Source organism: Eptesicus fuscus, chromosome 16, assembly GCF_027574615.1.
Source record: "Eptesicus fuscus isolate TK198812 chromosome 16, DD_ASM_mEF_20220401, whole genome shotgun sequence".
NCBI lineage: Eukaryota > Metazoa > Chordata > Mammalia > Chiroptera > Vespertilionidae > Eptesicus > Eptesicus fuscus.
Genome location: NC_072488.1, coordinates 754,009 through 781,698, shown reverse-complemented (window position 1 = coordinate 781,698; position 27,690 = coordinate 754,009). Strand labels below are relative to the sequence as shown.

At 60.2% G+C, this 27,690-nt stretch overlaps 1 protein-coding gene across 7 annotated transcripts in view; it reads left to right on the top strand.

Annotated features, from left to right (window-relative positions):
- EIPR1 (EARP complex and GARP complex interacting protein 1) overlaps positions 1-27,690 on the top strand; it is a 277,183-nt gene that overhangs the window by 29,942 nt on the left and 219,551 nt on the right. For 5 of the 7 annotated variants that reach the window (XM_054728335.1, XM_028140433.2, XM_008162440.3 and 2 more), the window contains 6 exons: positions 16,446-16,605; positions 18,889-18,988; positions 21,814-21,950; positions 23,900-24,067; positions 25,124-25,291; positions 25,790-26,260. In XM_054728335.1, the coding sequence (XP_054584310.1) occupies positions 16,446-16,605; positions 18,889-18,988; positions 21,814-21,950; positions 23,900-24,067; positions 25,124-25,291; positions 25,790-25,964 (908 nt within the window). In that variant the 3' untranslated portion in view covers positions 25,965-26,260. Of the gene's footprint in view, positions 1-16,445; positions 16,606-18,888; positions 18,989-21,813; positions 21,951-23,899; positions 24,068-25,123; positions 25,292-25,789; positions 26,261-27,690 lie in introns of those variants that run through there. The other 2 variants (XM_054728332.1, XM_054728333.1) reach the window with 2 other exon arrangements.

Here is a 27,690-nt window from a genome sequence, read left to right as displayed (position 1 = left end):
CGGGACCCTGGCGACCCACAGCCGTCAGTCGGCCCGGGCTAACTTTCAAAGGCCTGGATAATTTCATTTATCTATTTATTTTTAAATATATTTGTATTGATCTCAGAGAGGAAGGGAGAGGGGGAGAGAGAGAGAAACATCAATGATGAGAGAGAATCATAGATTGGCTGCCTCCTGCACGCCCCCTACTGGGGATGGAGCCCACAACCCAGGCATGGGCCCTGACCTAAATCGAACCTGGAACCCTTCAGTCCGCAGGCCAACGCTCTGTCCACTGAGCCAAACCGGCTAGGGCCAGACTTAGATGATTTTAATCAAAATTTCTGAAACTGGTCAATGGCTCCCAAAAGCCTTTCCGATTCAGAGCTTGCATGTGCTTGTCCTGCGCTGAGGTGGGGTCTGTGCGGGAGAGGACCCAGCCTGTTAGAAGGGAGTGGGGAAAACGGCGCCTCGTGCTCCAGAGGGACCTGGAGGACAGAGAGGAAGCAGCGCCTCACGGTCATGGCCGCCTCCCCTGCCTGCCTCGCCGCCGCCCGCCCCCCAGGTTCCCTCATCCCGTCAAACCTGAGACAGGCTGGGCAGGCATCACACGGGCAGGAGGGCGGCAGGGGTCCACTTCGGTTCCCCCGCTGTCCATAACCACGCAGATGCCGTCCAGGGCAGCCACAGTGATTCCTGGAGAGAAGGAAGGGGAGGCGAGGCGTGGCCGTGACGGAGCAGAGGGGCCGGAGCCTCGGGAAGGGCAGGAGTGAGCAGAGTCCCGAGGAGTGGCCGCCTCCCCTCCCCGAGCTCCAGGCTTAGGAAAGGAGAGCCTGGCTGACGGCCGGCCCAGAGCACCCGTCCGGTGTCCCTCCACCGCCGCAGCTACCACAGGGCGCCTGCCACGTGCCTGGTGGGTCTGGAGGCTGGAGCCCAGGACTGACCGAGACCCCTGCCCGCATGGAGCCTAGTTCAGTGGGAGCAGCTCAGGGTTCCTTCCCTCAACGGCTCCCCGCCCGCTGCACTGCAGCACCCAGCGAGGAGGCCTGGCCCCAGCTTGGTGAGGAGCCCCGTCTGGCTCCGCCCGCTCTCGCTGCTGTGTGTCCTTCTCTGTCAGCATTGGGGTCCTTGTCTGCACGTGAGATGGGTAACCAGGCACACCGCTCACCAAGACCGGGCTCAGCCCCTGAGGCTGCCTGTTGAGTCACCCGAGGCTTGACTCAGGCAGAGGCCTGGGCTGCTTGCCACTTCCGGCCAGCGGGTGGAGTGCACACGCTCTATACCGCCCACCACGCTCTACCACCCACCACGCTCTACCGCCCACCACGCTCTACCGCCCACCACACTCTACCGCTCACCACGCTCTACCATCAACCACCCACCACGCTGTACCATCAACCACCCACCACGCTCTACCGCCCACCACGCTCTACCGCCCACCACACACTACCGCCCACCACGCTCTATACCGCCCACCACGCTCTACCGCCCACCACGCTCTACCGCTCACCACGCTCTACCGCCCACCACGCTCTATACCGCCCACCACGCTCTACCGCCCACCACACTCTACCGCTCACCACGCTCTACCGCCCACCACGCTCTACCGCCCACCACGCTCTACCGCTCACCACGCTGTACCACCCACCATTGTCTACCACTCACCTCAGCTGTTGTCTTTTGTTGGGGCTTTGACCCATCCCTTGGCCCTGTCTGCCCTTGACCCCAGAGTGTGACGAGAGCCCCCTCTCTGGGTGGGGTCCCGGGCCCTCCTGGCTTTGACGTGAAGTGGGAGGTGTGGGGGCTGCAGACTCCGGCCCGGGAGGACCGCCAGCTTGTGGAACTGACGGGCAGTAGAGGTCATGGCTTTCCAAGGTCACTTCAGTGCTGGCTTGACGGTCCCCCGAGCCCCCTTCAGTGGACGTTCATTGCCAGTCTTTTGCTCTAGAAACAAAGCTGTGTTGGAGTCAGTCCTTGCACATCTTCTGGTCTGAGCTTTTCTTTCAGAAGAATCTCGGGGAGGGGTTCGGGGTCTCTGGGTATTTCGTGGGCCTGGTGTGGTCTCCCAGTGGCTGACGGCGGGGTCTCCCGCCCTCCAGCTCTACGTCGCCGCCTTCCCGCCCTCAGCACCCTGGCCGTCCGCTCGCTCCCGCCACCTCTGCTCCTTCGTCCAGCTGCCCAGGCCCAGGGGAGCCGCCCGGGGTGTCGCCTGCACCGTGGGGTCAGAGCTCCTGCCCGGAGGGACACGCCACCCTTACCACACGCTGGCTAACGAGTTCTGTGGCTCCCCCGGCCCCAAAGGCGCCGAGAGGAAGGAGAACCAATTCCTGTGAGCAGTGCTCGTGGGACGACATGACCCTGACCCTCCCCCCCCCCAGGGGTGTAGAGGGCGCAGGCGGAGGCGTGCGGATGGGTGGCGGACCCCGCGGACGGCACGAGGAAGGGAGAGCCCGGCTGGCGCCGAGGGAGGTGGCGGGGCTGTTGCGGCTCATCCAGCCCCACCAGGGACAGCGGCGCCACGGGAGGGAGCCTGGGCCGCACCCTCATTTCCGTGCGTGGTCGCACCTCCCGTCTCAGCCCACTTAGCGTCGCCCGTGGAGGAGCCGTCGCTCCCCTTCTGTTGATGAGAAACACTCCCGGCTCCCAGAGCGACTACGTGGAGCTGGGACGCCCACTCAGGTCTGCCCAGCTGCGAAGGCTGTTTCCCCGTGTCAGTCCCACATGCCAGGCTGCTCACATGCCTGCTTGTCGGCGGGGTCAGTGCAGCGGGAGGAGTGGCTGTGGGCCTGCTGCCCCTCAGAGGGAGCTCCCCACCGCGTCCCGCCTCCTTCCCAGCATCTGCAGGCCGTCCAGGGAGAATTGCACCGCAGGCCCCGCCCCCTCAGCCACCTCCTGAGGCTGAGCACTCGAGGCGCCAGGTGAAAGGGCTGTAAATATGTAAAACGTTAGGGAGCCCCAGCTCACTTTTTCGCTTTGCCTTTGTTTCGTGGGGGGCCAGAGTTTCACACTAGTTGCCCCTGCATTTATAAAAGGTTGATGAGCCGAATGCATGGCTCAGTGGTTGGGCCTCGACCTATGAATCAGGAGGTCACGGTTTGATTCCTGGTCGGGGCACAGGCCCAGGTTGCGGGCTCGATCCCCAGTGTGGGGTGTGCAGGAGGCAGCTGATCAATGATTCTATCTCATCAATGTTTCTCTCTCTCTCTCCCTTTCCCTTCCTCTCTGAAATCAACAAAAACATATTAAAAACGGTAAAAAAAAATAATAAAAAGGGTTGATGAGCAAATAGGCGTATTTACAGTGAGTCTTTTCCTTTTGCGTATTCAGAATCCACCTTGACCCTTACCCCACTTCCTGCATGTGAGCCATTGTAAGAGAAATGAGGAGAGGGTAGAGAAGAGTCACAGTAAGTGGAAGGGATTATTCCACAGCCCGGCCGCCGCCCGCACTCTCACCGCCGCCGGCACTGCTTAATAAGCGCGCATCCTTGAGATGCCTCTCGGCAGGCTGTTCTGTCTGGGTGGGTGAGGGATGCTGAGCTCATTAGGGAGGCGACGGGATGAGCCTGTCTGTCAGTGGGAAGGGGGAGGCTCCTGGAAGTGGCTCCTTGCCCCCCCACGCCGAGAGCATTAATGGGCACCAGCTGGGCTTCCCTGCGCACTCCGTGGCCTGGCGGGCGGCAGAGTGCCTCGTGTGGGCTCCAGCACACACTTCAGTGCCCGTTCCCTAGGCAACGGCGCCACGCAGCCAGCTGGCTCTGCCCCCAGCCCATCAAGGCGCACACCCGCCAGGCGCCGGTGCTGCGCCCTCGGCCCACGGCCGTCTGTAGCTCTGCCGGGGGAGCGCCTGCAGTGGCGTTTCAAGGTGAAACACGAGGGAATGAGCGAGACAGCCGACAGGCAGGGACCACTATGGGGGGTGGGGGGGGTGTAGCCACAGGCAAGGTGCAGGGAGAAGGGAAATGCGTGGCCGGTGGGAGCCGGTGGGGCTCTGTGTTGGCTCCAGACAGGTGGACCTGGCTGACCGCTGGGTCCGGAGCAGCCCTCAGCAGGCCCAGCGCTGTGAGCAGCAGGGCAGGCGCGCCGGGCCGCCCACCACCCACCAGGCCGTGCGGGAGGAGGGTGAGGGGGCGGGGCATATGCATGCCAGTCCCGCGGAGCCCAGGACCAGTGTTGGGGGGCTGCCCTGCAGTTCCGGGACTGAGTTGATTTGGCCGGGGTTCCCCCTTCACATGCCGCTGCACTGACTGGCGTGGGCTGGTTATTCATTTATTTATTTTGCAGTGTTGATATGAAATTTGAATTTTCAAGCCGTTCACCTTTTAAGGCATTCTGGTATTTGAACTCGGACTTCCCGTCAGACACTAACTCCACTGAATCCCTGGCACAGGCCCAGTGCCCTGCTTCCCGTGGGCTGCCACGCTCGGCCTGGACTGGGGGCGGCTTCTGAGCTGATTCTGCCTGTCTTCCCGCTGAGCTTGCAGCAGACTCAGACTGCGGAGGTCTCTAAAAATAGCCTCAGATCCTGGATCCAGCCGCCCTGCCTCAGGCCTGCAGCCGCCCCGCCCCCCGCCTGACCTGCCTCCACTCCTGCCCTGTGCCCCTGCCCTGTGCCCCTGCCCGTGCCCCTGCCCCTGCCCCTGTGCCCCTGCCCCTGTGCCCCTGCCCCTGCCCCTGCCGGCACTGCCAGCCCTTTGGCTGGGATTGGAGTGGCTGTGCAGGCTCACTGAGGTGCTAATCCCCGTTGCAGGCCTGTAAACCTCGCAGGTAATCCACACTGCGCGCCTCAGCCCCGAAGCCTCCGCCCTGCGCCCCTTATCTCCTGGTCTCACGAAGTGCCTGCAGCTCACGTGCTGTGTGAGAAATAGGCAGTGGCTTCCAGTCGGTAAAGACTCAGGCGGAGTCGGCGCCTCTTTCTGTAAGCCGTGGCTGTTCTGTAGGCAGGAGAGTTCATTTCCTCCGACCCGTGCGAGCCGCCCTGCCACGGGGCCTCAGGGCCTCGGGGCCTCGGGGCCTTGGGGGTGGCGTGAGGGGGGACGTTGTGGTTCAGCCGTGGCTGGGCGCAGGGAGCAGGCCCTGCCTCTGGCTCCGGTCATTTCAGCGGGAGTTCAGGACCCGGCCCCGGGGCTTTGAAGGAGACACGGCAGGAGAAGCCTCTGGTTATCAGCGGGTTTGCTAGAGGACGGTTTCCTCCTGGAGAGCACCTTCGTCCCTCTGCTTGCTGTGGGTGTGGAGGCTCTGCTGAGACCGCGGACTCGGACCCGGGGAGGGGAGCCGATTCGCTGTCTGGGTGGGTGTGCGTGCACCTGCTGACCCAGCGCGGCCCACCCAGCCTCCTCTGCTGCGGGGTCTGAAGCCTTGGCAGCGCCTGCCGTATTCCCTGGACCTGCAGCCACTCGTCCTTCAGCCCGCTCTGCCGCTCGCACATGGCGGGGGCGGAGCCAGCGGCGGGCCTGCGTGCCCCTGTCACCGTCCTCCTCGGGCGCCTGCTCCTCAGGTTCCCAGGAAGGGACTTGGACTCACCTTCTGCCACCAAATGTTCAGGTTCGGTTCTGGGAAGGAAATGCTGACATCTTTTAGGAAATCCAATTCAACTTCCATACGCTAGACATTTCCTTGAACTTTTTCCTTTTATTTCCAATTTTTAGAAAAAATGTTTTGGTTTGCCCAGCCAGTGTGGCTCAGGGGTTGAGCGTCGACTTATGAACCAGGAGGTTGTGGCTCGATTCCCAGTCAGGGCTCATGCCCGGGTTGCGGGCTCGATCCCCAGTAGGGGGCATGCGGGAGGCAGCCGATCAGTGATTCTCTCTCATCATTAATGTTTCTCTCTCTCTTTTCTTCCCCCTTCCTCCCTGAAGTCAATAAAAATATATACTTAAAAAACGGGTTTGGTTCACCACATTTTGGAAAAGAATCGAGTGTGGTTTTCCTTTTGTGTGATGCGAGCTCACCTCCTGCTAACAGCCGACGTGCCGTTGCTGTGTGGTCATTTTGTCCCGATCCCACCTGCTCACGGGAACCCTGTGGCCGCGTCCTGGTGCAGCCCTGTGGGGCCCGGGAGCTCCCCAGGTGCTGGCCCTGGGCGTCGTCCCTCACTGTCACGCAGGTCCCCTGGGCGGCCCTGCACCCACCGCGTCCACGTGTCTATTTCCCTGCGGATGGCCCCGCCGAGCAAGCAGGGGACGGGCCATGTCCCGGGGACCACACAGAGGTGCGTGCATTGGGCTCCGGAACGAGGAACGAGGTGTCTGCTCAGGTCTGCCTCACGGTTCCCAGGCACTGCCATTTCTGTCCTGTGCTAAGCGCGCTCTGACGATACATGTCGCGTGACCCGGACGCGTCCCTGCTGTAGCCTCTTGCCCGACTCACCACTTGACGTGTGACGCCCCGTCGTCCGTTCTAAAGCCCAGCACCCGCCTTTCATCATCTCTTTTTGTGTTGACTGAATTCTGGTTCTCTGCCAGGCACTGTGTCCTCGTTCGAAATGGCCAGTGTCCACGCCGTGCGCAGAGCAGACCTCCGCATGCATCGAGTCTCATACCCTGCCTGGCCTGGTCCTCGGAGGCTCACACTCCCTTCTTAGGGCTTCAGTGCCCTTTGTGGCACCCCACATGGAACCACTGGCCGTTCTCCCTCCTCCTGCCGCGGGCCCTGACCAGCCCCCGGGAAGCCTCTGCGGCGGGCACGGCCCCATCTTCTGTTGGAAATGCTCTTCGGCGATGTCGCGGGAACGAGACACACACTGGAAGATGGTGGGAAGGGCAGGTTTACTTCTGCGCAGGAGGGCGCGATGCCCAGCACCATGGCGGGAAGCACGCGCAGTGAGGTCCCGCTCCCCTTTCACCCGCTCCCTGACAGTCCTGCCCCCACCGATTGGCTGAGGGGCGTGGCTTCGCAGTCTGGCGCCAAGGTCTCATCTGAGAAAAGCGTGCAATAAGGCAGGAGACCGCTGTCCGTCAGGGAGTGGGACTAGCTACCTCTTCTTCAGGAATGTTGGCAGTCCTGGTTACTTACTGTTCAGACCTGCCAGGTGCTGAGGGCACTTAATAGCTAAGCTATTACTTTGATAGAAAAGACCCCTTAACTCTGACATTCCCGACCCGTCCCCTCATGTCTCTCCTGGGGAAGGCCGCTCTCCCGCGGTGCCCCTGGGCCCTGAGGCATCTGCCCCTCTCGGCCGTGTGCTGTGTAACCACGTGGTCATGGTGTACAGCCTGTGTGCTGTCATAACCACATGGAGGCTAGCCCCCACGTGTGATTACAGTTATACATGATGGTAGCACACACGTGTGATTACAGTTAGTGACTACATGATGGTAGCACACACGTGTGATTACAGTTAGTGACTACATGATGGTAGCACCCACGTGTGGTTATAGGTAGTGACTACATGATAGTAGCACACGTGTGATTACAGTTAGTGACTACATGATGGTAGCAACCACGTGTGATTACAGTTAGTGACTGTATGATGGTAGCCCCACGTGTGGTTATAGGTAGTGACTACATGATAGTAGCACACATGTGTGATTACAGTTAGTGACTACATGATGGTAGCACCCACGTGTGGTTACAGTTAGTGACTACATGATGATAGCACACACGTGTGATTACAGTTATACATGATGGTAGCACACACGTGTGATTACAGTTAGTGACTACATGATGGTAGCACACACGTGTGATTACAGTTAGTGACTACATGATGGTAGCACACACATGTGATTACAGTTAGTGACTACATGATGGTAGCACCCACGTGTGGTTATAGGTAGTGACTACATGATAGTAGCACACGTGTGATTACAGTTAGTGACTACATGATGGTAGCACACACGTGTGATTACAGTTAGTGACTACATGATGGTAGCACCCACGTGGGGTTATAGGTAGTGACTACATGATGGTAGCACCCACGTGTGGTTATAGGTAGTGACTACATAGTGATAGTAGCACACGTGTGATTACAGTTATACATGATGGTAGCACCCACGTGTGGTTATAGGTAGTGACTACATGATGGTAGCAACCACGTGTGATTACAGTTAGTGACTGTATGATGGTAGCCCCACGTGTGGTTATAGGTAGTGACTACATGATAGTAGCACACATGTGTGATTACAGTTAGTGACTACATGATGATAGCACACACGTTTGATTATAGGTAGTAACTACATGATAGCACACACGTGTGATTACTTAGTGACTACATGATAGCACATACATCTGATTGCAGTTAGTGACTACATGACAGTAGCATACACGTGTGATTGTAGGTAATGATTATATGATAGTAGCATGCATGTGTGATTACAGTTAGTGACTATGTGATGGTAACACACATGTGATTATAGGTAGTGACTACCTAATAGAACACATGTGGTTATAGGTAGTGGCTACATGACAGTAGCACACACATGATTATAGGTAGTGGCTACATGATAGTAGCACACATGTATGACTTTAGTTAGTGTCCACATGATAGTTAGTATCCTGCACGTATGACTTTAGTTAGTGGCCACGTGATAGTTAGTAGCCTACACGTATGGCTTTAGTTAGTGGCCACGTGATAGTTAGTAGCCTGCATGTATGGCTTTAGTTAGTGGCCACGTGATAGTTAGTAGCCTGCACGTATGGCTTTAGTTAGTGGCCACGTGATAGGTAGCAGTCTGCACGTATGGCTTTAGTTAGTGGCCACGTGATAGGTATCAGTCTGCACGTATGACTTTAGTTAGTGGCCACGTGATAGTTAGTAGCCTACACGTATGGCTTTAGTTAGTGGCCACGTGATAGTTAGTAGCCTGCACGTATGGCTTTAGTTAGTGGCCACGTGATAGTTAGTAGCCTGCACGTATGGCTTTAGTTAGTGGCCACGTGATAGTTAGTAGCCTGCACGTATGGCTTTAGTTAGTGGCCACGTGATAGTAGCCTGCACGTATGGCTTTAGTTAGTGGCCACGTGATAGTAGCCTGCACGTATGGCTTTAGTTAGTGACCACGTGATAGTTAGTAGCCTGCACGTATGGCTTTAGTTAGTGGCCACGTGATAGTTAGTAGCCTACACGTATGGCTTTAGTTAGTGGCCACATGATAGTAGCCTGCACGTATGGCTTTAGTTAGTGGCCACGTGATAGTTAGTAGCCTGCACGTATGGCTTTAGTTAGTGGCCACGTGATAGGTAGCAGTCTGCACGTATGGCTTTAGTTAGTGGCCACGTGATAGGTAGCAGTCTGCACGTATGGCTTTAGTTAGTGGCCACGTGATAGTAGCCTGCACGTATGGCTTTAGTTAGTGGCCACGTGATAGTTAGTAGCCTGCACGTATGGCTTTAGTTAGTGGCCACGTGATAGGTAGCAGCCTGCACGTATGGCTTTAGTTAGTGGCCACGTGATAGTAGCCTGCACGTATGGCTTTAGTTAGTGACCACATGATAGTAGCCTGCACGTATGGCTTTAGTTAGTGGCCACGTGATAGTTAGTAGCCTGCACGTATGGCTTTAGTTAGTGGCCACGTGATAGTTAGTAGCCTACACGTATGGCTTTAGTTAGTGGCCACGTGATAGTTAGTAGCCTACACGTATGGCTTTAGTTAGTGGCCACGTGATAGTTAGTAGCCTGCACGTATGGCTTTAGTTAGTGGCCACGTGATAGTAGCCTGCACGTATGGCTTTAGTTAGTGGCCACGTGATAGTAGCCTGCACGTATGGCTTTAGTTAGTGGCCACGTGATGCTATAAGTCAGCGTACCGCTGCCTAACAAACACCACAGAGCTCGGAGCTCATGGAGCATTTCCTCTGTCCTCGCTGTCTCCTGATGGCTGGGGATTGGCTGGTCGGCGGTGGGCGTGTCTGGCTCAGTTCCCGTCGCCAGCTGGGTTCATCCTCCCAGGAACAGTGGCTCTCCATCCCTGCTCCCATGGCAACGGCACAAGTCTGCTCTGCTGGGCAAAGGGCGATTCAAGTCCCTGCCTGTTTCACAGCTGCTAACACCCCGCTGGCAAAGCAAGTGCCATGGCCCCAGGCAGAGCCAGGAGCAAGAGCAAGGCATCCGCCTCCGGTGGGACGGGCTGCGGCCGCCCGTCAAGGGCAGGGACCAGGCAGGCGGCGCAGTGAGGATACGAGTGCGGCTTTCCAAGTGCCCTGGTTTCTGAGTGTTGAGACTGAGGGGTTTATTGAAAGTGAAGGGGATTTTGGGGGGGAACGTAAGTGAAACGTGAGGTGCCAGGCACAGAGCGGGGGCACACCTGCCAGGTGATCCTTCCCTGGCGGCTCCTCAGTCGCCTCCTGGGAGCCGCGCTGAGCCGGGGGTGCGGCGGGCTTGCTGGCAGGTGTGGCCTGTGATGGGTGGAAGGATGGAGGCAGGGGGCAGGGAGAGCCTCCGCCCAGTGCAGCAGGACCAAGTCTCTGCCGCCCGTGCCGGGCCTCCTCGCCGGGGTCGTGTCTGCCGTGCCACCATTGGCTGGCTCAGACAGGAAGCACCCCACCCCCCAGGGTGGCTCCCTCAGCCTCCGCTCCCTCACTCTTTTTCCCTTTGCGTTTGTCTGTGTCACCATGTTAGGCCAGTAGCGCTCCGTGCGGGGCTCTCTGCCGGCACCCGGGGTACCGGCTCCACAGCCCTCGGCCAGTTGGCCTCCTGGCTGGCACCCTGGCTGGCTGGTCATTATGATCATGGCCGCCCCTGCCTCTGGCAGCTGCTTACCGTCACCAGGCCACTCCTGCTCTGGGCTTCGTGCAGCTCTCCTGAGAGCCATGGGCGTCTGGTCAGTGGGTGCCCGGCTGCCCGAGTGTGTGCCGCCGCGCCTGTGCTGGGTACCCTCACCCGGAACCAGGAGGGCCGCTGCTCTGTGTTGCTGCCAGAACTCGGCGTTGCTGGTCTTTCTCAGGGAAACCCAGCCCCCAGCAGGGGAGCACGGCTCGTCGTGTTACTGCGTCTCTCCCATCACTGTGGCTGTGGAGCATCTTTCCGCTCGTTGGCCGTTCCTGTGTTTTCCTCTGTGGAGTGTCGGGTTCACTCTCCTGCCCGTTAGAATCTGTTTACTGACTTCAGAGAGGCAGGGAGAGGGAGAGAGAGAGAGAAACATGGATGAGAGAGAATCATGGATCGGCTGCCTCCTGCATGCCTCCTACTGGGGATGGAGCCCACAACCCAGGCATGTGTCCTGACCGGGAATCCAACCGTGACCTCCTGGTTCCTAGGTCGATGCTCAACCACTGAGCCACGCCGGCCGGGCAGTCTTCTGCCCATTTTTAAAAATTGGGCCATTTGTCTTAAATTGTGAGAGGTTTTAAAAATATATATGTATTCTGGATGCGAGCCCTTTGTCAGGCGTAAGTATCATGCCCATGTTCTCCCAGTTTTGCTTCACTTTTTAACAGTGTTTCCGAGAGAAGCAGATTTTAGTTTGAGGAGGGCCAGTGTCCTGGTGAGTCGAAGCGCTGCGTTTAACGAGACCCACGTGCTCCGTCTCCGCGGCGACGGGTGCTTTTCCTTCCTGTTGGAGATGTCCGTGCTGATCCCAGGCGGGAGGACCTTCCGCCATGTGTTCTAGAACAGCCTTGTCTGTTTTACTTCCTGTTCTGGTCTCTCAGTCTGGAGGCAGCTTGGGAGCGAGCTCGTGCCGTGGACGTGCAGTCCTCCGGCATCGCCCCTCCGGCCCAGTGGCTGTGGGGCGCCCGGTGACAGTCTGTCTCCCTGAGGCTGCCGCCCTCGCTCCCGCCTGTGTCGTGCTGACCTGGTGTTAGAGCCGAACCCCTCCACCCCAGTCTCCTTCGTGACCGTCTGCCGTCTGGGCGGTCACGTCCTCTGGAAACTAGAATTTCGGAAGCAGGTTGCTGGATTGATTCTACAGAAGGTGCTGGAGCTCGAGCACGGCTGGCGGATTCTGCCGAGGAGCGCAGGTCGCTTTCTCCCGGCACGTTCCTCGCTGGCCACGCGCGGGCCTCACACCTCTGGCTTCAGATATTATTGGATATTTGATTTTTAATGTGATTGTTTGTATTTATTCAAATTTTGTGTTCTAAATTTTTTACTAATCTATAGATGGCCAATTAATTTATACATAGCACCATTGTGTTCAGCAATTTTGCTGAAGTTTCCATTTTATATCTAACAGTATAGAGTAGAATGTCTCTAATTTTCTACAAATATCATCCTGCCGTATTGAAGAAGTCAGGACCTCTGGTACAGGGCTAACCTGGAGTGGTAAATGCAGCTCTAGGTTAGTGCTAACTGGGCGTGTTTATAGGGTAGAGCCAACTGGGCGTGTCATATGTAGCTCTAGGGTAGAGCTAACTGGGCGTGTCATATGTAGCTCTAGGGTAGAGCTAACTGGGCGTGTCATATGTAGCTCTAGGGTAGTGCTAACTGGGCGTGTTTATAGGGTAGAGCCAACTGGGCGTGTCATATGTAGCTCTAGGGTAGAGCTAACTGGGCGTGTCATATGTAGCTCTAGGGTAGAGCTAACTGGGCGTGTCATATGTAGCTCTAGGGTAGAGCCAACTGGGCGTGTCATATGTAGCTCTAGGGTAGAGCTAACTGGGCGTGTCATGTGTAGCTCTAGGGTAGAGCTAACTGGGCGTGTCATATGTAGCTCTAGGGTAGAGCTAACTGGGCGTGTCATATGTAGCTCTAGGGTAATGCTAACTGGGCGTGTCATATGTAGCTCTAGGGTAGAGCTAACTGGGCGTGTCATATGTAGCTCTAGGGTAGAGCTAACTGGCGTGTCATATGTAGCTCTAGGGTAGAGCTAACTGGGCGTGTCATATGTAGCTCTAGGGTAATGCTAACTGGGCGTGTCATATGTAGCTCTAGGGTAGAGCTAACTGGGCGTGTCATATGTAGCTCTAGGGTAGAGCTGACTGGGCGTGTCATATGTAGCTCTAGGGTAGAGCTAACTGGCGTGTCATATGTAGCTCTAGGGTAGAGCTGACTGGGCGTGTCATATGTAGCTCTAGGGTAGAGCCAACTGGGCGTGTCATGTGTAGCTCTAGGGTAGAGCTAACTGGGCGTGTCATATGTAGCTCTAGGGTAGAGCTGACTGGGCGTGTCATATGTAGCTCTAGGGTAGAGCTAACTGGGCGTGTCATATGTAGCTCTAGGGTAGAGCTAACTGGGCGTGTCGTGTAGCTCTAGGGTAGAGCTGACTGGGCGTGTCATGTGTAGCTCAAGGGTAGAGCTAACTGGCGTGTCATATGTAGCTCTAGGGTAGAGCTAACTGGGCGTGTTGTGTAGCTCTAGGGTAGAGCTAACTGGGCGTGTCATGTGTAGCTCTAGGGTAGAGCCAACTGGGCGTGTCATGTGTAGCTCTAGGGTAGAGCTAACTGGCGTGTCATATGTAGCTCTAGGGTAGAGCCAACTGGGCGTGTCATGTGTAGCTCAAGGGTAGAGCTAACTGGCGTGTCATATGTAGCTCTAGGGTAGAGCTAACTGGGCGTGTTGTGTAGCTCTAGGGTAGAGCTAACTGGGCGTGTCATGTGTAGCTCTAGGGTAGAGCCAACTGGGCGTGTCATGTGTAGCTCTAGGGTAGAGCTAACTGGCGTGTCATATGTAGCTCTAGGGTAGAGCTAACTGGGCGTGTCATATGTAGCTCTAGGGTAATGCTAACTGGGCGTGTCATATGTAGCTCTAGGGTAGAGCTAACTGGGCGTGTCATGTGTAGCTCTAGGGTAGAGCTAACTGGCGTGTCATATGTAGCTCTAGGGTAGAGCTAACTGGGCGTGTCATATGTAGCTCTAGGGTAGAGCTAACTGGCATGTCATATGTAGCTCTAGGGTAGTGCTAACTGGGCGTGTCATGTGTAGCTCTAGGGTAGAGCTAACTGGGCGTGTCATATGTAGCTCTAGGGTAGAGCTGACTGGGCGTGTTTATAGGGTAGAGCTAACTGGCGTGTCATATGTAGCTCTAGGGTAGAGCTGACTGGGCGTGTCATATGTAGCTCTAGGGTAGAGCTAACTGGGCGTGTCATGTGTAGCTCTAGGGTAGAGCTAACTGGCGTGTCATATGTAGCTCTAGGGTAGAGCCAACTGGGCGTGTCATATGTAGCTCTAGGGTAGAGCTGACTGGGCGTGTCATATGTAGCTCTAGGGTAATGCTTACTGGGCGTGTCATGTGTAGCTCTAGGGTAATGCTTACTGGGCGTGTCATGTGTAGCTCTAGGGTAGAGCTAACTGGCGTGTCATATGTAGCTCTAGGGTAGAGCTGACTGGGCGTGTCATATGTAGCTCTAGGGTAATGCTAACTGGGCGTGTCATATGTAGCTCTAGGGTAATTCTAACTGGGCGTGTCATATGCAGCTCTAGGGTAGTGCTAACTGGGCGAGTCATGTGTAGCTCTAGGGTAGAGCTGACTGGGCGTGTCATATGCAGCTCTAGGGTAGTGCTAATTGTGCGTGTCATATGTAGCTCTAGGGTAGAGCTAACTGGGCGTGTCATGTGTAGCTCTAGGGTAGTGCTAACTGGGCGTGTCATGTGTAGCTCTAGGGTAGAGCTGACTGGGCGTGTCATATGTAGCTCTAGGGTAATGCTAACTGGGCGTGTCATATGTAGCTCTAGGGTAGAGCTAACTGGGCGTGTCATATGTAGCTCTAGGGTAGAGCTGACTGGGCGTGTTTATAGGGTAGAGCTAACTGGCGTGTCATATGTAGCTCTAGGGTAGAGCTGACTGGGCGTGTCATGTGTAGCTCTAGGGTAGAGCTAACTGGGCGTGGGAATATGCAGCATTACTTCCCGAGGGGAAGGTGTTTAATATCTCACCCCCAACTGTTACCTTTGCCTGGTGAACAGGAGGTACAGGAAGGGAGCGATTTCCTGGCGCCGGAGCCGAATGCTCCAAGGAGGGAATCTGCCATGGGAACCAGCGCGCAGCCCTCTCCCAGTAAGAGCTGTGTTTACTGCCCGCACCTTTGCCGTTCTGTGCATTTCACTCCTTTTGTGCGGTGCCGCGATTTAGTTCTCACGTTGTTCGTCCCTCACTGCTCAGATCAGACATCTCTCTCTGTCGTGAAGAAGATGAATACAGCCTGGGCCTGTCGGGGAATGTCTCCGGCATTCAGTTCTTCTCTCCAGCTCGCCGTTGCCAGCTCTCTTCGTGTATTCTCACTCAGGCAGGAGCGCCATTGCCAATCTCATAGGCTCTATAAAAAGACTGTGTAATTGAAAGTTTCAGCAACAATTAATTTCTTATGTAGATAGAAGCCATTGTGCATTTCCGTGGTTGAGATGGCAGTGTTAGCGTTAGGCTCACAAGGGACACTTCGGATTCTTTCTCCCTCGGCCTCGGTTCCATCGTGCTCAGCCCAGCGAGGCCCGTGGAATGAGGCTGAGACTGGGACCAGAGGGCCCGGCTGGAATCGGATTCTCCTCCTGACTGACGGGTCACGGCGATGGCGGCGATGCTGGCAGGCAGGCCGTGTGCTCGCGTGTTCCCTGCCCTGTTTCCTGGCTGATTAGTTGGCATTTGGGTCGAAGGGCCGTTGTGGCCGGTAGGAAGCGGGCGTTTCGAATGCAATGCCAGGCCCTTTGTTTCTTTCGTATTTTTGCACAGGAAGTACACCGAGGAGCGTTCTTCCTCGCCCCACAGCTCTCCTCCTCACGTGATGTCAGGCGCTGATTTAATGCCTGTCAGTGCTTTTATCATCACGCATTCAGGCCTTCTGAAAGGGGAGGTGTTACTTAGCATGTGAGGCAGAACTAAATGGAAAGCAGATGTGAAGAACTTACATTTAGGAATTTATGACTAAACTTTTATCACATAACGTAAGCCTCATGTCGTTTGTCTGAGACGTTCTCTAGCGGGGCCGAGACCTGGAGCCTGCACGTCCGCGGAAAACCAGGGCCCGTCTTCCTCACCCACGTTCAGCGTCTTACCGCAGAGCGGCCTCCCAGGTGCTCGGAGGATGCGCAGATTCCCGGAGCATCTTCAGGATCAGGAGCCGCAGGACCCAGTGCGGGTGGTTCCGAGCAGTTAGCCCAGGGGCCTGTGTCCACGGGCTGGCGGTGCAGTGGGTGGCATGGCCTCCAGGGCGCAGCAGAGCGCGCCACGTGGGCCTCCGTGGGTGCGGCTTGTCCCATGCTCACCCCCGGCCCAATGGGTCTCAGGCGCCCACGGCCCTGTCTGCACACGGAGCTGTCCAGGGTGCCTCCTGCCTGTGGAACGCGCTCGTGCGCTGCGAGCAAAGCCCATCTGATGCCGCCTCGGACCCGCGCGGCCGTGGGGAAGGTTACCTGCCCGCTCCCCGGCCCTGTTGGCTCTATTTTTTGGAGAACTGTTGAGGAAGAAGGGAAGGAAGTCGATTTTGAGGAAATTAAATTGGTTCTGAAAGGGAACGTGCTTTTCAAGCCAGGAAGAGGCGGTTAAGCGGGAGCAGGGCCTTCTGCTTGCTGCTCGGCCCTTGCTGCCTGCCCTGCGGGCGATGGGCCACCTGGGGTCTGCGGATGGGCCGCGCACGCCCCTGACACCCCCTCTGTCCCCAGTCACAGACAGCAGAGTGCTGACGTGCGCCGCGGTGTGGAGGATGCCGGAGGAGTCGGAGCCGGGCAGCCACGAGTCCCCCGATGAGTCGTCGAGCACGGCGCACGCCCTGGAGCTGCTGTGTGACCTGGACGGCGCGGCGGCGCACGGCAGCGTGGCCTGGTAGGTTCCGGTACCCGTCCCCGTGCAGCGGGGTTAGCCTGCGGGGCGTGCGGGCTCCTCCCCGAGCTGTGGGCACCCCAGCCTCTCCTTCCTCCGAAGCCTGGCCGCGCGTTGCTTGCGTTCTTTTTATTCTAGTGCCAGTGGTTCCCAGGCTGGACACGTTTACAGAACCCTGCCGCCCACACAGGGACGGGCTGCGTCGGGGGATTTCACGAGTCCCGTGGGCCTGCCAGGGTGACCACCGGGCTCTGCGCGGCCCTGGGTGAAGGCTCCGTAGCCCGCACGCGCACTCCGATCGGAAGGAGTGGGAGGGCCTGTGTGCCGTGGGGAGGAGTTGGAGGGCCTGTGTGCCGTGGGAGGAGTGGGGGGCCTGTGTGCTGTGGGAGGAGTGGGAGGAGTGGGAGGGCCTGTGTGCCGTGGGAGGAGTGGAGGCCCTCCCACTCCTCCCACGGCACACAGGCCCTCCCACTCCTCCCACGGCACACAGGCCCTCCCACTCCTCCCACGGCACACAGGCCCTCCCACTCCTCCCACGGCACACAGGCCCCCCACTCCTCCCCACGGCACACAGGCCCCCCACTCCTCCCACGGAGAAAAAACGACCCTCCCTCCTGTACGGCTGATCGGAAACCCCGTTGCCTTCAGTCGGACGGGGATGGAGTTACCAGTGGAGGGAGCTGTAAGCTTGTGCAGGTGGAGGTGTCGGACTATTAACAAGGAGTCATCCAGTGGCCGAACTCAGACCCGCCTGTCAGCAGCGCAGCAGGGGCGAGACCCGGTTCTGTCACTAGAAGTGCCTGTGCCCCGGCCGCGGGCGCTTTCCCCCGGGTGCGACCAAGCCCGCCCTGCTCCGCGGGTGCTCCTGGCACCGTGGGAACGGGGGGGTTGCAGGTCGCCCGCCCCTGTGTTCAGGAAGGACTGGGTGCGCGGGACTCCCTGTCACCTTCCTACGGGGCGTCGCACAGCGGATGGTCACGCTGGCTCCTCAGGGGCTCTCCCTCCAGGCCCCTCGCAGGAAGTGAACGTGGGGAGCTTTGGTGCAGCTGGCACCGCGGTCCTCACCGCAAGTTCCTCATGAAGGCGTCAGCTCCCTTACCCACTATCCGTGCGCAGGCATGTGTATGTGCACGTGCGTGTGTGTGTGCATGTGAGACAGCACAGTGACACAAGCAGGAGAGGGGACTGTGGCCTCTCCCGCACTCAGCCTCGCCCTGGGCAGCTGGTCTCAGACCACAGCGAGGCTGACCCGCGACACAGGGTCCAGTCCGAGTGACCGAGGCCTCTGGGTCTGCGCCGCTGCAGGAACCTCGCTTCCCCGTTTCCCAGTGCGTCTCGCAGTCGTCAGCTGCGGAATGCTTAGGTCACAGTCAGGGTGGCCACAGACTGCCCCCAGGAAACACTGGGAAGCGTTTCTTAAACCCCTCCTGGAACTAAAAGCCACGTGATTCTAAAGCAAAGCAGTGTTCTCCTGTATCCTTCAGGCTTCTTCTGCTGCTTTTTAGATTTTTATATAACTAGAGGCCTGGTGCACGAAATTCGTGCACAGGGGCGGGGGGCGGGGAGTGTGGTCCTTCAGCCCGGTCTGCACCGTCTCCAATCCGGGACCCCTCTGGGGATGTCCAACTGCCTCTCACAATCCGGGACTGCTGGCTCCTAACTGCTCCTCTATCTGCCTGCCTGATTGCCCCTAACTGCTCCCCTGCCGGCCTGATCGCCCCTGATCACCCCAACCCCTCTGCCTGTCTGCCTGATCTCCCCTAACCACCTCTGCCTGCCTGCCTGATCGCCCCTAACCACCTCTGCCTGCCTGCCTGATCGCCCCTAACTGCTCCCCTGCCGGCCTGATCGCCCCTAACTGCCTCCGCCTCACCCCACACCTGGGACCCAGGATTCCCTTCCTGCTCTCCTGGGCGGGCCGGCGGCCTGTGAGGGCTGGGTGGCAGGCTGCGTATGGGGTGCTGGCCTCTGTCGGAGGACCTGCCTTGGCGGGGTGGGGCCAGGACTGTCTGCTCGGCTCAGTCCTTACTCGGACACCCATCCCATCGAGGGCCCCACCTCCCCACATCCCCTCACCTAACCCCCAGAGCCCCGCGGCCTTACAGCAGGTGGACGGGGAGGACACACATCCGCCTCCAGCGCAGAGATCCGGGGTGCCCGCCCTGAGCCGCTCCTGCTCCCGATCCGCCCGCCCGCAAGGGCCAGGCTGCGGCCTGTCTGTGGCGCAGGCGGGAGGCTGGGCGCGGTCCTGGGTCCTCTGTGTGAACGCGTGCTCCTCCCCCTCAGCGTCGTGTGGGAGCCCACGGGCGACGGGAAGCGAGTCATCTCCCTGGCGGACAACCACCTGCTGCTGTGGGACCTGCAGGAGAGCTCCAGCCGGGCCCTGGTAGGTGACAGGTAACAGACGCGTCTCCCGCTTTTAATTGTTCAATGCGACTTTCTAAAGTGTATTGGCTTTTAGAGAGAGATCTGACTGGACTTAGATGCACTTCTCGGTTCATGTCTTTAGGATTTTGACATTAATGATGAAATGGTTAGTGAACGGGTTGAATTATCGACCAGAGAATTGAGCGATTGCCTCTGTCGGGTGAAAGCAGCTCAGTGTTGGGCCTCAGGCCGAGCACAGATGGACATGGAACCCGAGAACTGACAAACGGCCCCCTTCGTCCCGTCTGTGCGCGCGAGGCAGGGAGATGCCACCCGTGCGTGTCTTCTTCGTTTCAGTAGCCTGTCCCTCGGGGTGGGTTAGGTCACCTCTCAGGTGTGACGTCATGGTGCAGACAGCCCTTCCCAGCTCCCCGAGTGTGGAAATGACGCTGGGCGAGGCCCAGACCCTTCAGCTCACCTCCTCTCGCTCCGTCACGCAGAGCTCAGGGCTGGGTCATCAGACACGTGTGCTGTTCCCGTGCATGTGGGTGTGGGACCCCCAGGCCTGGCCGTGTCTCAGGAGGTGTCCAGGAGGGGTCCTGGGATCCGCAGGCTGGGAGACGGGAGGTCCTGGGACCCGCAGGCTGGGAGACGGGCGGGGAGGGTCTCCGGGTGGAAGGTGTGGGGTGGTGGGTGCCGAGCTCGCTGCTGGTCTGGAAGGTGTGGGTGCAGCCCCTGAGAGGAGCCCCCCGGCAGGAGGAGCCCCCGAGGCCAGTGACGGAGTATCACGCTGTAGGGCTCAGGCCCCGGCCCTGTGCGGCCCATGGCCACCCGGCACACTCTCCGGCCCCATCCCCGCAGCGCTCTGCGGTGGTGATTGATCGGTAACTTCTTTCTGCAGAGACCAATTTAGTGCTCTCGGCCCCTCTCCTTCCGCGTCAGCACTCTGTCAGGATCACTTTGTGACCCTGGGCCGTGGCATTTAATACTGAGACCCCGGATCGATCCGCATCTTCACACCCAACTCCTCCATTTTTTTTTATTGTTTGAGGATATTGCCCTGCGTGGTGAGTCTAATCTCAGGCTGGCTGCATCATTACCCTTTGCAATTAAACTGGAGGTTCCCTGCCATTTATAATCATTAGCGAGAGCCCAGGGGAGGCCTGGGGGTGGGTCCGCGGGGTCCCAGCCCCGGTGAAGGCAGAGGGGGTGCCCTCCCCCATTTTGATCTGTGCTCATTCATCTCTGGGCTCCAGCAGCCTTCACTGGCTGTGGAAACAAACAGCTCCTTTCAGGGTGCAGCGAGCGGCAGAGCCGAAGGAAGCAAGGTGCCGCAAGCCTCGGCGCCCTCCTCCCGGCCACACCCGCCTGGAGCTCCCGCGGAGGAGCGCAGCGGGCAGCCTGTCGGTGCTAAGGCCTGAGGCAGGAGCGCCTTTTAAAAATGTGTTTTCATTGATTCAGAGAGGAAAGGAGAGAGAGAGAGAAACATCCATGATGAGAGAGAATCATGGACCGGCTGCCCCTGCACGCCCCACACTGGACATGTGCCCTGACCGGGAATCGAATGGTGACCTCCTGGTTCATAGGTCAGAGCTGACCACTGAGCCACACCACCTGCAGGAGCGCCTCTTTGAGGGAGGAGAGTGGGTGCCAAGGGCACTAGTGCTTTTAGACATTTCCCAGTTCCCAGGTGAACCGTACCACAGGGCGGGGGCAGGGGCGGGGGCGGTTGGGGGACAGGAGCCCGTCACCTGCAGCGGACGCCGCCGTGCCTGGCCAGGAGCCGTGCTGGCCGTGTGGCCGGAAGCCCAGCCGCCCTCAGCAGGAGCCCAGGGGATCTGCCTGGAGTGCTGAGTCTGAGCGGGAGGGGAGCTTGGCCAGGCTCTGCTGGGCTGGCAGTGGGTCCAGGCGGTGGCTGCGGTGGCTCCCGCGGTGGTCACAGAGTGAAGGAGTCGTCCTGACGTCCTGTCCGAATGTGTCCTAGAGAGGAGACGGGGTCTCCCCGTTTCTAGTCCGGTCCCCTGCACTGCCCCTCGCTCCCTGGGGCGTCGCAGGCCTGTCTGTCTCCCGTCGGACACTTGCCCTGCACCGAGCTACGAGCCCCCGATGACCACTAGGGAGGGGCTGGGACCCGGGAGTCACAGGACGCACACAGCCCGGCGACAGCGTCGGCCTTCCCGGCCTCTGTCTGGACGGCGGCCTGCCCTGTCCCCTCGTGCTCCCGTGCGAGGCCTGTGTGCAAGTGATGGAGTGACAGGGCTGTGTGTGGGGGGGCAGGTGGCAGAGACGCTGGCCACGCGCTCTCCCCGCCTTCAGCAGTCACTGAGTGGACAGGCACTCACCCCCGATGGAGAGAGGGATGTGGCCAACGTGATGGGTTTGGGCATAAAATCCCAGGCGGGCGGGAGGGAGCCCTGCCCCAGGCCCCCTCCTGGCCCCCCTTTTGGGAGGTGGGTGTCTGGGACGAGGTCATTACCTGCTGAGGTGTATTCACCTCCGTGTGACAGATTTGGGATGGGGGGGCACTCAGACACACGATGCGGCCCAGCCGTGCCCTCTGCCTGGAGGGGACCCCGTGGGCCCCCTTGCCCGCGCCTGCCTTTGGGGGCAGCCAGATGTCTCTTATTTCCTGTTGTTCCTTCGAGTTGAGCAGATGAGCTCTAATCACGCCCACAGCCTGCTCTGGCGGGTCTGTGAATGTGCTTCTATTTCTGCTGCGCTTGGTTTTAGTTTTCCTCAAACGGGGTTCACACGTTCTCCCGGAGGAGCGAGCCCGCCCTCCCCATTGTCTGTGATGGCCCCGCTCTGTGCTGGGGTGCATCTCCTTCTCTCCTCCCCCGGCAGCTGGCCAGCTCGGCGTCGCTGGAAGGCAAGGGGCAGCTGAGGTTCACCTCGGGACGCTGGAGCCCGCATCACAACTGCACCCAGGTGGCCACCGCCAACGACACCGCCGTCCGAGGCTGGGACACGCGGAGCATGAGGTCAGTGACACGCCCGGTGCCCCGGCCACGCCGCCCCTTCACCCACGAGGCCGACGGAGCGGATGGGTTTGGGGCACGTGCTTGTCTGTCTGCGTCTGTCTGTCCTCCCGTCGTGAGCTGGTGTGTCGTGGCCGTAGCCGCGGGGGCTCCGTTGGCTGTTCAGGGCTGTGCGTGGGCCCCTCGCGCTGGCTGTTGATGAGAGGAAGATGGGCCCCGGGACACCACCTGCTCCTGTCCCCAGGGGGGGACCACGAGGGCAGCCGTGGCCCTGGTGGCAGGTTAGTGGCCACCGTTTCTGTGCTGTCGGGTGACAGATTGCCGTTTCCCTCATGAGGGGCAGCAGCCTGCAGTGCTGGGGGAACAGGCAGGAGCGGTTTCCGTTCCAGGTGGGGACCGATAGGCCAGCAAGTGATGGAGCCTCGTCTGTTGTCATGGCAACAGAGCCCTGCTAGCCTCTGAGAGCAGCCTGTCCCCTCAGCACACGGCGTTTATCACTGAGCTGAGACGACGCTGTCACCCAGTGACGGGCTTGCCTTCCGGGTGGGCGGCTTCCAGTGGAGTCCAGAGGCCCCCGCAGACCCGGCAGGAGGCGGCTGCCCCTGCGCCTGTGCCCTCTGACCCCGCCTCCAGGCCCCACCCTGCCTCCTCCTCGGGTCACCGTTCTGCAAAGGGCTGCAGAGCTGCAGTGTCTGGAGGCAGGAGGCTCGCAGAGCAACGGGCAGACCCCACGCAGGCCGGCAGCGCGGCTTGGGGCGGCACCTGCAGCTCCCGCCTCCGCAGGTCGGCTCCTGGGGACCCTGAGCGGCTGAGGGTCCTCGCGTCGCTCTCTGCGCTGCCCCAGCTTCTGTCGCCCGGCGCTTTCTGTGCTTGCTGTCCACGGTGCTGGGCTTGGTCCTGAAACTGGTGGCCCCAGCGTGCGGGAAGCCAGGACGTGCCCGTGCACGCGACGGCCCCCAGTCCCAGTTCCTAATTTCGTACGTCCCCTCTTTTCCTGGAAGAGCCTCAGGCGTAGGACATCCTGTTTTAGGAAAACATTGGCACACGGGGAAGGCGAGGATTTAAAAGTGGTTTGGGGCCGGGGGACCCACCGGAGGACGAGGTGACAGGGACGAGGGCTGCCCTGGAGCACAGACACGTGGCGCCCTGATGGTCGGCAGCCGCGTGGTGTTCGCCGTCCCCTGGAGGCCAGGGGTGACAGGCCTGGTGGTGGGACGGGGTTACAGCTGCGGCCGAGAGCGGAGCGGGCCGTGTGGGCAGGAAGGACGCACAGGGCAGGGCTGGAGGAACAGTCTCCTTTCAGACCCCGTGAAGAGCAGCCTTGAGCGGCGCCAGGCGTGTGCATGCCATGTGCCGCGGCGCTATGTGTGTGCTGTGTACCATGCGTTGCCATGTACTATGCATGTGCCGTGTACTGTGCATGTGCACATCTGCTCCTCTCCGCCCTTGGCTCCGGTGCAGAGCGGTGGGCTGCGGGACCCGGCGAAGGGGCCTGCGGTGTGGGCCCCGAGCGGTGTGAGTGGGTGACAGATCCCGGCCACAACCAGCGCTGCCTCCTCTCTGGCAGCTCCTCCGTCTCGCGCCCCCTTCCCCGACTCGCCCGGGACCAGCAGTGCTCTGCGTCCCCCCGTCCTGTCCTGTGTCCTCACCGCATGCTTCCCAGACATGTGTCCCGTGTCCGGCCCAACCCTGTCTCTGCTCCTCCTTCCGGACGCAGGTCCCTGCCCCTCTCGTTCCCGAGGGACCTGTCACATCTGACAGCCAGGCCAGCGTCCCTTCCCCCGTGCTGCTGGAGAGGCCGCGGCCGCATCACCGCGGAGGGGGCGCCGAGGGGGCGCCGGCTCCCTGGCCTCCTGGAGCGGCAGCCCAGCTGGCTGCCCTGGGCCTGGGCGCTGGATGCTGCGGGTCTGGCGCCAGGCCGCCCCGCCTCACGCTCGAGCGTCTCCCCTCAGCCAGATCTACTGCATGGAGAATGCCCACGGGCAGCTGGTGCGGGACCTGGACTTCAACCCCAACAAGCAGTACTACCTGGCCACCTGCGGGGACGACTGCAAGGTCAAGTTCTGGGACACGCGCAACGTCACGCAGCCCGTGACGACCCTGGAGGAGCACTCGCACTGGTAGTGGTGGGGGTGGGGGTGGGGGTGGAGTGGGGTGAGGGTGGTGGTGGGGGTGGAGTGGGGTGGGGGGGTTGGGTTGGGTGGGGGGTAGTGTGTTGTTCTGATGGCCTCGCCACTCAGAGGGGCACACAGCTTAGCGTGTGTTGCTGTGAGTCAGCCGGTCAGGCCGGCTTATTTTTCCTAAAGAAACACTAATTCCGGTTGGAGGTCTGTGAGGTGGGAACGCGGGAAGGAAGGAGGCGCTGGCTCAGACGTCAGAGAGGAATGTGCTCAGGTGCTCATGGGGCTGGCAGCGGGGCCCAGGCTGGGTCAGGGCCCCTGGGACGGAGGGCATAGCTGTGGGCACCACACGCCGTGCCCCGACGTCCTGCCTCGCAAACGCTGTGGGAATATGGGCCACGATGCTTCAGCTGAGGAGGTGAAATCAGCGTGTAGCATAGTGCACAGGAGGAGCGGTTTTTATTAAGTGTGTGTGTGCATGTGTGCACATGTGTGCACAGTGGGAGTGTGTGGAATAGTGAGAGCCCAGTGCTGTCGGGGCCTTCACCCAGGCTGGCCCGTGTCGCCGAGAAGGGACTCACTGTGGTCTCCCCGAGTTCTTGGAAGTACTTTCCAGCAGCTATTGTCCTGCAACCAGAAAGTTAAAAGCCCAGACGCTCTGCACAGTTTTAACAGATTCGGGCAGACGCGCTGGCCCTGCGGCGGGCGTGTGGGCGGGCCCTCTCCACCATCTGGGCTGGTGGGCGCTCAGCCCTCTGTGCTCCCTGGGCGTGTGCTCCAGGCCCAGCGCTCGCCCTCCAGGCTGCTGCTCGTGGGGCGTGGGGCGCGGCTTCTGTCTGCAGCACCGGGCAGCCAGCCTCCCCCGCGGAGGCTCGTGTCACCGCTGCCCCGTCTGCTGCTGGGAGTCGAGACGAGGCGGTTTCAGAGAAACTCGCTAAGCCTGCCCCCCGGGGGGCACTGCCAGGGGTCAGCCCGGGCAGCTCGGGGTGGGTGCCGGGCGACCCCTGCTCCCTGTCCAGGGGTCCCAGCCCCTGAGCACCGTCTCCCTGCCCTCAGGGTGTGGAACGTCCGCTATAACCACTCGCACGACCAGCTGGTCCTCACGGGCAGCAGCGACAGCAGGGTCATCCTCTCCAACATGGTGTCCATCTCCTCCGAGCCCTTCGGCCACCTGGTGGACGACGACGACCTGAGTGACCAGGAGGAGCGCCGCCCGGAGGACAAGTAGGCGCTCCCTTTCCCCCGGGCACCGCGGGGCCCAGCCAGGCTGCGGCTCCGGCGCGTGGCTGGGGGAGCCCGCTGCGGCCGGGGGTAGTCAGCACCCGGGACGGGGTGCTCACACTCACACGTGGGCGCCCTGTGCCGTCGGGCAGGCTTCCCGAGAAGGAGAGCTTAAAGGGAGGTACCCTGAACGGGCACCGCCCCGCCCGGCCAGGACCGCCCGGGGGGCCAGGGCCACGCTGCACTGGCCCGGCCCCAGGTCCCTCGGCTCAGCGTCACAGGCAGGGTCTCCTCCTCATTTCGACGGGGACGTTCCCTGTTACCCCCGAACCAGGGGCCCCGCATTGATCACGCCAGCGCCTACCGTCCAGGCCGCAGGGACCAGGCGCTGTCGGGCTAACGTGGGCTCCACGGCTCCCGCGGTCCCCGCACACCTCCCTCCCGTCGCACAGACGAGCAGCTGGGCCTTGCCTCGCTCACACGTGTCTCTGGTCCCCCCAGGAGTCAGGAGCCCCCGCAGGACGGCGTCATCGCCACGTACGAGGAGCACGAGGACAGCGTGTACGCCGTGGACTGGTCCTCGGCCGACCCCTGGCTCTTCGCGTCTCTGAGTTACGACGGGCGGCTCGTGATCAACAGGGTCCCCCGGGCACTGAAGTACCACATTCTGCTCTGACGTCGGGTCGGGCCGCAGACCCCGCCCTGGGGACCCGTGCCGCCGCCGCCGCATTTATAAACAGCGAGGGCGCCGCGGCACAGCCCACCCGCACCCAGTCCCCTCGCTGAGCGGAGACCTGGGCCTCCAGACCCGGTCCCGCCTGCCGCCCGAGCCTGCCGCCCCGTCTCTGCCCCTTCTCTCTCCTTCAGGGACGGTGGGGCTTGTTCACTTGAAAAAAAAAATCTTCATTTCCATGATGTTAACTCGTCTTTCTCCTGAGATTGAAAATGAAATAAACAGGCGAGGTCGTCACACGGGCGGGCTCCTGGCTGGTTCTCTCCATCGCTGCCCGCGGTCTGTCGCCTGGTGCCTGCTGCCTCCGTGCGGGCGCCCGAGCGGACCTGCCCCGGGGTCCACGGCTCCATTCACAGCCGTGACCCCAGCTCCTGGCTGACACTCAGAGGCCTGAGACCCGACGGGGGTGGCAGGGAGGCCAGCGAGGGCACCGTGAAAGGGGGCGGCACAGCGAGGGGTGTCGGGCGGGTGAGCTGCAGCTGGGGTGTGTCCCTGACCCCCAGGGAGGCCCAGGGGTCTGCGCCAAGCGCAGGAGCACAGGTGAGAGGGACAGTATGGCCCGTCCAGGATGCCGGGAGAAACGCGACAGCCCGCGGCTCTGCGCTCCTCCCGGGAGGGGCCGGTCCCCGTGGATTCCGCAGGATTTCAGGAAATCAGAGAGGAAGGGGGCGTGGGAGATGGAGAGGGACATCAGAGACGAGACCCATCTAAGCGACCCAGGAAGACACTCCCCCAGCTCCTGTGGGAATAATGGCACCAGGATTCCGTCTTCCCGTTGGCGTTCCACCCTGACCTGCTCACCCCTGCCGAGCATCGAGACTCGAGAATCAACGTTGGTGATTATGGCCGAGGCTCAGAAAAAGCAGGCACATTAGGTTCAGTAAAACACGGTTTTACGTCTACTTCCTGATTCCCTGAAATCGGGACCTGCAGGACGGCCGGCGAGCGCTCTGGGCTTCCGTCAGCCGAGCACGTGCCCCTCGCCATCCCCGCGGCCTCAGGGCCTCCTAACTCCCTTTAAAATTACAACCACGAACCCAGCACCACGCGCCCCGTAAGTCACCCTCCTCCATCAGTCACCTCCCCGTCCTCCCTGCTACAAGGTAGACAGAATTCTAATGTTTCCTCCTTCCATCTGCGAATAAAGGAGCTTTTTCTTGTTGTAAGAGAGAGAATTCTACTTTGCTGCCCTGGAAGCAGCCACACTGACGTGAATCCGCAGAGCAGAGCAGAGATATGGAGTGAGGTCTGCAGACCTCACGCCCCAGTCTGCGCTGCAGTCCCATAACCTGCCAGGGACGGTCAGTTACGGTCAGTCAGGTGCGTGTCCAGCACACGGCAGGCTGCGGGCAGGCGAGGCCTGCTAGTGCGGAGCCCTCGTCGCCGCCTCCCCACCCCCCGCTGTCCCCGTGTCCGTCCGGTCCCTGCTCCCACCCAGGACCACCCGGGAGGTGCCCGAGTGGGGACCGCATTTCCCTGCTCCTTGGACAGCGGCGGGTGCGGGCGGTGGCGGAGGATCTGCCGTGGGGAAGTGGCCTTACAGTGTTCTCGCGAGACCGGGTGTGGTCAGGGGGGCTGACCCAGGACCTGCCTATGAGGTGAAGTGATCTCCTTTGAATTCGGGGTCACTCTGTCTGGCACACCCCATCCCCGTGGGCCAGCGACCCAG